Raw genomic sequence first — 12,029 nt, forward strand, 5'->3', positions numbered from 1 at the left:
CCCCTGCACTGCCAGGAGCCCGACTGCTGCGGCAAACCACGGCGGCGAGTGGACCAATGTCCCGTGGAAGATACTTGTCATCCCATGAAGGATACTCGTCCCCCCGTGATCCTCCATCCCCTGCCACCACAGCACCACTACATCCCGTGCTGCCGCCCAACCATCCAGCGCCGCTGCCCAGCCGTTGTGCCACTGCCCCTGCCTCCCAGCCAGCACCAGCAAAAGCAGGTCACTCTCTTGCCACCTTGTCTGCAGAAGAAATGAGGACTGGGACCTCTCCCCACATGCCGCTCAGCGTGGAGGATGTTCTCAAACCACTGATGTTCCCACCTCCGTTCTCGGCACGATGTGATGGTGCCGCGGTGGGTGGCTCTTCGTTGCTCTTTGCACACTGGATTGAGGGTCTGCAGTCCCCTGCTTGACCCCAGCACTGACACTTTAAATTCCCAAGGTCTTCCCTTGCCAGGGAATAGGATTTAATCATCAAAACCTCAATTTGTTCTTCCTCGGGGCTGTTTCTTCCTTCTTCTGAGAAGGTGAGAAGCCTGGGGATGGTGAAACCGAATGGAAAAAGCCTGAGTGAGGACGGGGAAACAGCCAGCGATGGATCCACCTTCTCCCATGGGTTCAGGACTGTGATTTGAAGGTTGTTTGAAAAAACAGACAGGACTAGCCTGGGAAAAAAATACACACTGGGATGGCAGGAGCATCAAGGACTCCTGTAATTTTATTTTCTCCTTGTATATTCAAGAATAAAGTTGAAAAAATTTACTTGGCACATGATTCCTTTTTTTTTATCCCCCCCCCCAAAATATTACCAACATTACAATGAGATGTTAAAAGGTATTAAAATTCTTCCAAGGAAACTCATAAATTTAAAATCTAAATTCTAGAGTTCACACCTGAGGGTTTCTGCTCTGGTTGTAGCGGTTTCACCAGGTTGAACTTCATCCACGTGCTGTGAAAACTTCTCCACTGTGGTTACCCACCACAGGACCAACAGATGAACTTCACCGTGGTCCATCAGCAAGTGATCTAGGTACAAATAGTTTGTTCTATAATATGTGCCATCAACTTCATCAGATCTCACCGGGAGGCCATCCATCATATAAGTGTTAACGATGATAATCAGTAGGTGTCCCAGCACGTGAGGCGTGGCTGGACATGCCATTAATGCCTTTCACTCCTTGTAGGAAGCTGCAGGCCAGGTTCTTCCCCTGAAGCTCCCCAGCTTTTGCAGACACAGGGGTAACGTGCTGTTTCGTTCTCACTTTGCCAGAAAAACCTTTCATTAAAATCTATATTGTTGTTTCTTTTTATTGCCTAAGCACAGCCCTTGTGTGTCCTCACAGCCACGTGAAACCACCAAGGAAAAGCAGGAAGAAGAAAGAAAAAAGAAATTAATTCTTGTTTTCTTAACTCAGAAAACCACAAGCATTTCTTTTTCTCAGGTCTAATTTGAACCCATTAAAAAACCACGTACATATGAACTTGAACTTCAGAAATCTCTGATTTTATCAGCTGTTTTCCTCCCAGCTTCTTCTCACTGAAGCCAGTTCCCAGGTATTGTCCCTGCACAGTGTCCCAGGGGCTGACTCAGAGCCCACAGACCAGCTTAACCCTCACACCGACATTTCCAGGTCAGCTTTGGTCCATCTTTTCTTCCAAGGTGTTTTTCACCAACCACCCCAATCCTCCCATCCCAGTTAGTCCATCCCAGTTGAAGGACCATTTCTCCAGCCTGCCTAGGTCCCATCCTCCAGCAGTTTCAGCCATTCACCCCAATTCAGTGCCACATGTGGATTTGCCAAGTCCACCTCGTTACCCAGGGCATTAATGAAGATGTTAATCAGCACCAGTACCAGGAGCAGCCAGTTTTTCACCCACCATGTGGTTCACTCATCCACTCCATACCTCCACCAGTATAACTACAAAGCTGCCAGGAGAAACTGTGCCACAAGGCTTGCAAAAGCTGAGGTAGCACCATCCCTCACACTCCACCATCCACATTAGAATCCTAGTGGTTGGAAAAGACCTTTAAGATCATCAAGTCCAACCATAAACCCAACACTACCAATTCCATCCACAGAGCCAACCTCTTCATCTCTGAAACCCATCAGCGTTATTTGCTTTCAGTGACTCTGAGTTGGCTCTTCCCAATCACCTGTTTGTGCTTCAGGCACTTGGAAATGTTCCTCATGGGTAGCAGAAGGGGAAGGTCGGGACATTAGTACTGTGCACATGGTGGCTCCTGACTCATAGGTCACCCGTCAGCCTCTACTCAGTGTCTTGGTCCACTGGAGATGGTGAATAAGGACGTTATTACCTGTCTCATATAACCCATGCGCGGCATAAACGATGTGAGTCCTTTATGTGCCCCATTCGGTAACTACATTGTAATTAAGAGATGCTTATCAAGAATTATGAGTCAAGCAGAACATGCCAAGTGCTGGGAACAGCATCCAAATGGAGGAGATGTTTTGTCAATAAATAATTTAATCCTCGTTCCTGCAGCGTGTTTCATTTACGAGGGGAAGACTTAGAACCATATAAAAGGTCTCGGTCCCTTTGTCTCTCACAATCTGCTCTCCTGGTCAGCATCTGCCTTCACTCGTGAATTGGGTAAGACACATCCTGGAGCAGCCAGGTTCATTTTTGGATGGGTGTCTGGATATTCAAAAGGTCATGGACCTGGCAGGTTTGCACTGTCCTTCAGACCGTGCTCTACACACAAGGGCTAGAGGATGGTGGGCTAAGCCAAGAAAGAAGCTATTGGGGGACTTGAGGGTGGGATGTACAGCAGTGCCACTATCTGCTGGTTCTTGGAGGGGAAAAAAAATACAAAGGTAAGATCAGAAAGAGGGTTTGGACATAATATGACCAGTATTGGACAACTACAAGGCCCTTAGATCCAGGCCTTTAGATCTTTTAGATCCAGGTCTTCAGGATAAGCAAGGTTGACCTATGAATGGCTCATTAAAGCAGCTTCATGGGAAGTTAAATGAAACCAGAGGAGATGGAAATGCAAACCTATCTGTCCATGTGTCTTTCAGGTGTTTTCCCTACAATTCCAACATGATATACTCTTCTGGAAGAGAATCATACTTCAACTTGAACTCAACCTGGTATGATCCTGCAGGATCCTGGTTGGATACTCGTCGTACACCTTTCTGCTATGGCTATGAAACCTGCTCCTCAGGGTGTGATGGTGAAGGTGTTGAAGGCATGAGAGGCCACAACTACCGGCATTATGGTTATCGGCAGCCAGTCTGCTCTGAGAGATGCCACGGCTATGCCACGGGTGGTTCATGCCACGAAGGTGGGGACTCAAGCTGTGTCAGGAGGCCCACATACAGCTATGGGTCATCAGGAGGATGCAACAGCTATGGGAGGTCAGTCTGCTCTGAGAGATGCCATGGATCATCAGGTTCATACCAGGGAGGTGGTTCGAGCTGTGTCAGAAGACCTACATACAGCTATGGGTCATCAGGGGGATGCAACAGCTATGGGAGGTCAGTCTGCTCCGAGACGTGCCATGGATCAGGATACCAGGGAGGGAAACCATGTTACACCAAGCCCACGCAGCGTGTCTCTCAGTGCTGCCCAGTGCAGACCTGTCCACCTCCAGTGCAGACCTGTCCACCTCCAGTGAAGACCTACCCCACTCCAGTGAAGACCTGTCCACGTCCAGTGAAGACCTATCCCATTCCAGTGCAGACCTGTCCACCTCCAGTGAAGACCTACCCTGTTCCAGTGCAGACCTGTCCACCTCCAGTGAAGACGTACCCCGTTCCAGTGCAGACCTGTCCACCACCAGTGCAGACCTGTCCACCTCCAGTGAAGACCTACCCCGTTCCAGTGCAGACCTGTCCACCTCCGGTGCAGACCTGTCCACCTCCAGTGCAGCAAGGCTGCATGCCTGTGACAAAGTGCATCCCAACCCAACAACAAAAGCAGGTCTGTAAAGTGCCAGCCCGGAAAATAAAGTAGAGGACAACAGAAGTGAAGATGAATGAGAGAAACTTCTCACCCTTGCACCATTCCCTTGATGGTCAGCATGTCCCATGTGGCTCAAGGATCTCCACTCTTTCTGTCACTTTGCTTGTACCATGCTTTGAAGGTGTAACCCACTGTCTCTGTGAAATGTGCAATGCTTTTCACCTCCTTATTTCACAGCAGACAGTGGAGGCAATAAAAAATAACGTTTCATAACCCCCCCTTGCATCAGTGTTTTCCACTTCTCCTCTTTGCATTGCTCCTGGTCCTTCTTGTGGCCAAAGCTGGTGGCTGCAGCATCTCCATTCACCCTCACGTCAAGGTTCCTGGTTGATTCAACCCGTTGTCTTTTTATTCCTCCTCCAGACAACTTCCTCATGGAGAAGGAACTAACAGTTTTCATCACAGGGTTTTTATGCAACCTGGTAATTAAATACTAAGGTAAAAAAAAAAACCCACACACTTCATCAGAGAGGTGAAAATGAGAAGATCTGCTTGGTAGGTTCTTTTATTCACTGACAGGGCAATGGCTGCAGTTTGACTTGTATCAGGAGCCTCCAAAATAAATCCTGGAGAAAAAAAAGTCAGGAAGAGGGTTCAGGAAGAGGAATGGCACAGGTAGTGCAGAGCAAGAGGGGCTGCAGAAGCTGGTGGGAGAGAAATGCTCTGGTCCATGGACCATTAGACCATCAAAGATCCCAAGTGTGACAGATTTTGTCTCATCCCAAGGGAGACAGCTCCTTCATGACCTACGTGTCTTCAGCAGACGGTGCTCAGTGCTGCTCTGATGGTTGAGAGATGTTGGGAAAAACTAGGAAGGGGTGAGACCTCTCAGAGCTGAAGACTTTGACCCAAGGAGAAATGGGAATCTTCTGGCCAGGAATACATGTCAAATGGAAGTTAGAAAGGGGTTTGTAGACATCAGGGGGACTTTTAGCTGGACCCGCTCTCTCTAATGGAGCAAAATGCCCCAAACTCCTTGTAGGATATGACCTGGCTGGGTTAGAAAAGGAATCACCGGGCAAGATTGTTGCAGCAAAGCAGGGATCTGGAGTTAGTGACTCACAGCATCATGTCCCAGGTGGCTCCTCACACCTCATCCGACCCAGGTGGCTCCTCACACCTCACCCGACCCACTCCATCATCTCCATCTCCCAGTGTCCTGCCTGGCCCAGCCTGCAGGATGTGACACATTGCAGAATCAGCTGCTTTGCAATATTAACGGTGAAGATTTCTCCTGCAGCACCATCTGGAGAAGGAAAAGAAGTAAACACACCTTCCTGGGATGGAGATTTTATAGGTGGACACATGAGGGCTGTTGACATGCTCTGCCCTGACTCTGCAGCAAACCTTCCTCACCAACCTCTTCCTCACACACATGCAGAAGCTGATGCCACCGTCCATTGCAGAGCACACAGTCCCCACCCCAAGGATGGCTCAGTGGGGTGGCCCAGCCATGGAGCAGCCCAAATGCCCACCTCATGGGCTGTGTGATGGTCGGTAACAGCTCAGCTACCCCAGAGCCTGCAACACCACTTGTGCAGGCCTCAAGGACCTCTGTGGAAAGAAAAGTGCCAGCAAAAGATGGAGCCATAGCAAAGGCATCCAGATCTGCTTTCAAATTCCTTCTGGAGGTTGCTGGCCCATGGAAGAGAAGGCTGGAGTTGTCTGCTTAAGCCATTTTGAGATAGATTTGTCTGATCTCTAACGAGAGGGATTTCACACCAACAATCACTGTCCGAAACAAAAGAGAGGTCTTCTTAGTGTTTAAAACACCTCTCAGGGGTTTAGAGGTTTGAACTTCTCCCTAGGTGTCTCCCAGATCCTTCTAAGATCTTGGGGGGGGGGGGGGTTGTTTTTTTTGTTCTTCATGTATCTCCTTCATAAATAGAAAACCAATAACTGAAATATGGAAGAAACATGACCACATATAAGCCACCCAGAAACCATGATCCAAACTGAGGAACCAACCAGCTCCTGAAACTTGATGTGAGGAGAATTCCTTTCAGAAAACCAACGAATTACCCAAATTGGACAATGTCCATCCACTCCAAATAGGATCAAGGGACACAGGGAAACCTCTCTCAAAGACTAAGAGCTTTGCAGGAGATACTTGAGGCTCAGAGAGCAGCTGTAGGACCAGCACAGCCCTGTCTTGACCATGGGTCCAGTTTTCCAATGTGCACGAGCATCCTCCTCACCAGGCCGTGCTCAGGTGGATGCTTCTATCGCCGAGAGAAATGATAAACATGTTTGTCACCATCCACGTGATCTGGGGTGTAATTAGGGAATCGTAAATAATTGTTTCACAAGAATTTTTGTTCTTCTGACGTTTGTGAAATATCCCCAGCCACCTTCTGATTTCCTCATGTATCGATGATTCAGCTCCATTTGTTAGCGATGAATCTCCTCGACTTTAGATTTTCTTTTCATTCCATCTCTGCTATTCTTAATATTACAGTGGCCTCTAGAGTCCTGGATGAGAGCAGACCTGGTGAGTTCTGTGGGCAGAAAGACACTTTTCTCCCCAAAGCAGAGTGTTAAGTCAACGGAGCCGTGGATCTCAATGCACTCTCCAAAATACACATGAGGATGAAGGTGGAGAGGGAGGAAAGAGCTCAAAGACTCACAAAACTACTGCCTACTTTTTTCTCTGATCAAAGTGTGATCAAAGGAACCCATAGCAGATAGTTGGAACAAGTATCATAGGAATGAGACACAGTTGGAGACCTTTTGTCCTTAAGAACCTCCTGCCTGGATGTTCTCTCTCTCTCTCCTATGGGGTTTTAAATTTCTTCTGTTTTGGTGAAAAGTTTATTTGAGCAAAGAAAGGACTGATGTGAAATATTCCAACACCCCTTTTAGTGCTTCTTTACTGTTTTACTCAGAAATAGGTTTCTCTTTGATGCTCCTCCCCAGCCACAGTTGCCCACTCCCATCATTCCAACCGGACACATCCACAGGAGTTTGCTTCAAAGACTCACATCACCATCTCCCACCTCTAAACCTCAAACTCAAACCTTGGTGACAACTTTAGAGCTCAGAGGTGACTCCACTCCTTTTGTAACCCACTAGGGTTGAGCCCCAACGCTCAGCGGAGGCGGATGGCCAATGTCAGCCCCGGGGGCTCAGTGGAGGACGCTCAGGCACCTTGTTTTCAGGGCACCCCCCACACAGACCAGCCCCAGGCTCTGTGCTCACCTTCTACCGCCCCATCATGTGCTCATACCTGCATCCTTAATTCCCTTTGTCTCCTTCACCCACTCACAACCTAGATTCTTTTTTTCTCAAGCTTCCCAAACCACTCATTTTTCTTACACACCATCATGGACATATTTCTTCTCTTTCAAGGCCCTTTTATCTTCTGGAGGCCTTTGCAACCCAGTCCACCAACCCATCCCACTATCCCATGTTCCCATCTACTAAAATTTATGGATTACCTACTTGGGTTCATGGCTGCTTTGCATGAGGCACCAAAAGCAGGTAAATGCTTTAGTCAAAGGTAGAAAGACCATCTAGAAACCTCCCCATCCCTGCACGTGAACCACACCAGGCGTGGTGGGCAATTAACATTTTTACGGAGTAACGAGAGGAATGGCGATACCAAAGGCGGGATATCGATCAGTGTCTAATATCATGAGTCAAAATAGCAGCGTAAAAACTCTCCAATTAACAAAGTGCTCAAGATGATGAACAATCAGGTCCTTCCAGTGGGAGTTCATCACGTTTCCGGAGGAAAAACACCGGGAGCTCTATAAAAGATCTCGCACCGCGTTTCTCCTCATCGTCTCATCTTCACGTCTCCTCTCAAATTCCAGCTGAACAGGGTAAGTCCAGCTTGATTAAACTTTTGCACTCTTGATGCTCACCAGCTTTGTCCTGATCCTGAGATCTTCACCACTTCTCTTACACCTCTCATCTCTGTGGCTGTCTCTAGTCATAGTTGCTCAATCCTTCTGCCTAGGTTGCCTTTTCCATCCATGTCTACACATAAATAATAGAAAACCACCAGAAAAACTCAAAACTTACTGGTTCAGATGGCTGAGAAGGGGACTGTTCAAGTCTAGCTCTGAACTCTGGCCACCAAGTGCTTCAACTTCTATCTTATGAGAGAAAGGAAAGTCTTAGAGAGCACAGAGTCCTCCACACAGGTCAGGGACCACCACTGGCAGATGTTCACTGCTAATTTTTCTCTCTTCTTCAAGAACCTCATTTATAATAAGAATTTATTCTTGATATATGATCCCATCTAATTCAACATCTATTACTGCTGGCAGATGGACACCACAGTGTCTCTTGCCTTTGCACCCACTCAAAGATGATAGTTTTTCCAGCAGGTCTGCAAAGATGTGCTCCCGCCAGGACAAAGACCAGTGCCACCAGCAAGAACCATCCTCATGCCACAGCAGTGAAGGGTGCCATGGGAGCAGCGGTGGATTTGGATGCCACAGGAGCAGTGGTGGGTCTGGATGTCATGGAAGCAGTGGTGGATTTGGATGCCACAGGAGTACCGGTGGATCTGGATGCCACAGGAGTGGTGGTGGATCTGGATGTCATGGAAGCAGTGGTGGATCTGGATGCCACAGGAGTACTGGTGGATCTGGATGCCATGGAAGCAGTGGTGGATCTGGATGTCATGGGAGCAGTGGCGGATTTGGATGCCACAGGAGTACTGGTGGATCTGGATGTCATGGAAGCAGTGGTGGATTTGGATGCCACAGGAGTACTGGTGGATCTGGATGCCATGGAAGCAGTGGTGGATCTGGATGCCATGGAAGCAGTGGTGGATCTGGATGCCATGGGAGCACTGGAGGAACCTGCCATGGAAAACCACAGGATTGCCAGCAGCAAATTTATCAAGTATCCTCAAAGATGAAGTGATGAGGACATTATCTGCATGTTATACACATGTGTGTCCTTGATCTTGTGCTGAGTTCAGAAGGCTTTGCATGTCTCCTAGCAATCTTCAAAGGAAACATCTCCTCTCCTTCCCCTGGCAAGTCCTGTACCTCTGATGAGCTTATCTGTGGGTGCTAAAATAAACGGTGTATCTTCACGCTGGTGTGGCTTCTTCTGTCTGGGTCTGTGACTGTAGATGAACCATTACAACTCTGAGCTCATGAGTTTTGTGTTCGTGATTTTTCTTTCACATCACAATACAAGACACCTCGTGCTCCTTGAATAACCTTGAAGTTCCCCTGCCCAGACACACTCACACACTCTCCCCTCTGGACTCCAAAGGAGAAGAGAGAGAATAAAGATTTAAATTAAAGGTTTAAATAAAATAAAGATTTTTTTTAAATGCTGACATTTTAGGAGGCCATCTCAGGCTTCTCCTCCTTCCCATAGAGTTGAACATCCAAAATCCCCCATGAAGACCCCATTGCACAAGTCCTCGGGGCTGGCTATGGGCACAACCATGGGGTAGAAAAAGTCCTATAGGCAAAGTCACCCATGATGGAGCCAGAAACCCCCTTTTTTTTGTCATCTGGCCCCAAGTCACTATCCTTGGGGCAGGTATCTCCACATGCTTGTCACAAACTCCCCACCAAACCTTTCTAGAAACCCTTTGCCCGGCACTTCAAGAGCCCTGGGCCGAGCCAGGGGCGTTGCAAGATGCCGACGTTACACAATGAACTGATAAATTTCTTCTTAGCTTGTAATTAAAAACGAATTGCATAATTTATTGGTCTGCTATTGCCATTCATGAACTGGAGGTTGCACCGAGAAGATTATTCTCCAGTGTGTCACGATGATCTGAAATATCTGGCATTGCTGAAAATGGTGCAGACAGGAGCTGACTCGCTGCTCTCGGCGGAGAAATTGTTTGAAAAAGCTTTTTTTGCAAGTTTGGCATTTGCCAGAAACCCCCTTTGCAAACCCCATCTTCAAGGCACGTCAAGGTGGACACCCACAACATCTAGAGGTGCCCACGACTGGGTGTTGCTGAGCTTTAATAAACTCAGAACAATTAAATCCCAGGCTGGATGAGGCTTTGAGCAATCTGATCTAGTGGAAGGTATCCCTGCTGCTGGCAGGGGGGTTGGGACTGGATGAGCTTTAAGGTCCCTTCCAACCCAAACCATTCTATGATTCTATGAAAACATGAGGAACTGAACACAACATCACGTTGAGATCCAAAAATTAATGAGAGTCTTTTTTTAATTTTAATTTATCATCTTTTTTTTCTGACTCCAGAACAAAACATAATTAAACAGAAGTGATCAAACCTGGGGACAGTTTGCCCTGACACTGTTCTAATAACAATTAAATGTTCATAATAACAATTAAGCAATACAAAAGAAGCATGTAGGTTGCGTGCCTGATTCATTAACCCTGCCCTGTCCACCCCTCTTTCCAAAAAATCCTCCTTATTTTGCTAACAGCAAAATGTGTCAGATGTTTTTTGGGGTTGCAGGAACCATTCAGGACTTGAAGTGTCTTCATGAAGGTTCAGGTGGATCTGGATGCGTTCAAAGCTGGAGATCACAAGAGGATGGAGAAGCACCTCAAGGCCTGGTAGCTTGTTTAGTTTTCCTGGAGGATGTCAGGTGTCTCAAACGATATTAGAAAAGGTAACGTGGGGGCTAAACCTTCATCTCACTGTGGTCAGCATCTGGGAATTGCATAAAAACTTCATCAGCATGGAGAAAGAAAAATAAAAGGTGGTAGAAGTGGATCAAAAATGCCAAATGCTTGAGCATCTCTGCAAGGAGGGGCAGGCGCTGATCTCTTCTCTCTGGCCACCAACCAATGCCAGGAGCAGAGGAAATGGCAGGAAGATGTGGCAGGGGAGGGTGAGGTTGGCCATGAGGAAAAGGTTCTTGAGGCAGAGGGTGGTGGAGCACTGGAACAGGCTCCCCAGGGAGGTGCTCATGGCACCAAGCCTGACAAGATTCCAGCAGCATTTGGCCAAGGCCCTCAGGGACATGGTGTGAATGTTGGGATTGTCCTGTGCAGGGACAGGAGTTGGACTCCATCATCCTTGTGGGTCCAACTCACAACATTCAATGATTTGATGATTCTAAGGAAGTGAAATATTTTTCACTCAGTATATTCCAAATATTTTTGCACTGACAACATCAGAGCAGTTCCCTATTTCAGCTGGAATTACTATTTTAATCTTTTATTTAATTATCAAAATGTCTTCCACAAATAGTGACTGACAGAAAAGGGTCAAACAAGATCCATGGTCCTAAGAACTTCCTAACCCACGCAGTAGAAGTACAGGGATTATCTCAACTTATTGCTCTTAATTAGCTCTCACTGCAAACTCAGCACCTGGCCGGTGTGTGGGTCTGTGAATCCATCCAAATAACACTCCAGAATTGTTGGCCAATTACTAGTTAATTAAAGAGTAGTGATAAATGTTCCAAAAATGATGTTCCTATAAGTTTGGAGAAAGTTCTCAAGATCTACTGGCTCCCCATAACATTGCAGCCACCCCAGGTAGCACCCATGGGAGATCTTCTCCTCTGAATGGCAGCACTGAGGTTGGTCACAAGCTGGAGAAAAATCATCACTCTAGCTTTACTCACAGGCTGAAAGTCAACCACATAATTATGTACCTCGTTAATCCCAGCTCCCTACTCAGGGCAGGTCTTTCCTCTTCCAAAAATATGAATCTCAATTGGTTTTGGTCCTTCTCACAAGAGCAGGAAATTTTTGATGGACAAAAAAAGGGGGTTTCTAGGGGTTGTCTTCTCTTTTTCTCCCCCACTCCAGTGTGTTTCAGAGAAACTCTCACTGGTTTTGAGAGAAATCACAAAATCACAGAGTAGTAGGGGTTGGAAGGGACCTCAGGAGATCATCTAGTCCAACCCACCTGCCAAAGCAGTTTGCTTTGCCAACAGTGAAATTGCTGCTAAGGAAGAGTTGTCCACCATGTCAAAGCACATCTCTGGGTTTCTGAGCATTTGCAGGACTAAAGCACCTCAAGCACCTCGAGTACTGGGGGCAGTTTTGGGCATCACAGGATAAAAAGGATCTAAAGCTCCTGGAGAGTGTCCAGAGGAGGGACACAACATTGGGGA

At 47.2% G+C, this 12,029-nt stretch overlaps 2 protein-coding genes across 2 annotated transcripts; both read left to right on the top strand.

The window, feature by feature from the left end:
* The first annotated feature begins 3,075 nt into the window (after positions 1-3,075).
* Positions 3,076-3,990, top strand: LOC104523296 (keratinocyte proline-rich protein-like). The gene has a single exon (XM_010165831.1). The coding sequence runs from the start codon at positions 3,076-3,078 to the stop codon at positions 3,988-3,990; it is 915 nt and encodes a 304-aa protein (XP_010164133.1).
* A 4,353-nt stretch (positions 3,991-8,343) lies between these two features.
* On the top strand, positions 8,344-8,877 carry LOC104523297 (sericin-1-like). The gene is made up of 2 exons (XM_029084460.1): positions 8,344-8,459; positions 8,613-8,877. The coding sequence occupies exons 1-2, from the start codon at positions 8,344-8,346 to the stop codon at positions 8,875-8,877; spliced, it is 381 nt and encodes a 126-aa protein (XP_028940293.1).
* The last annotated feature ends 3,152 nt before the right edge of the window (positions 8,878-12,029 follow it).

This window comes from Antrostomus carolinensis, unplaced genomic scaffold (genome assembly GCF_000700745.2).
Source record: "Antrostomus carolinensis isolate BGI_N321 unplaced genomic scaffold, ASM70074v2 scaffold8104, whole genome shotgun sequence".
Classification (NCBI taxonomy): domain Eukaryota; kingdom Metazoa; phylum Chordata; class Aves; order Caprimulgiformes; family Caprimulgidae; genus Antrostomus; species Antrostomus carolinensis.

Coding starts and splice junctions, on each gene's coding strand:
- LOC104523297 (XM_029084460.1), top strand. CDS start 8,344: ATGTGCTCCCGCCAGGACAAAGACCAGTGCCACCAGCAAGAACCATCC. Junction 8,460..8,612: donor TGCCACAGGAGCAGTGGTGG/GTCTGGATGTCA, acceptor ATGCCATGGAAG/CAGTGGTGGATCTGGATGTC.
- LOC104523296 (XM_010165831.1), top strand. CDS start 3,076: ATGATATACTCTTCTGGAAGAGAATCATACTTCAACTTGAACTCAACC.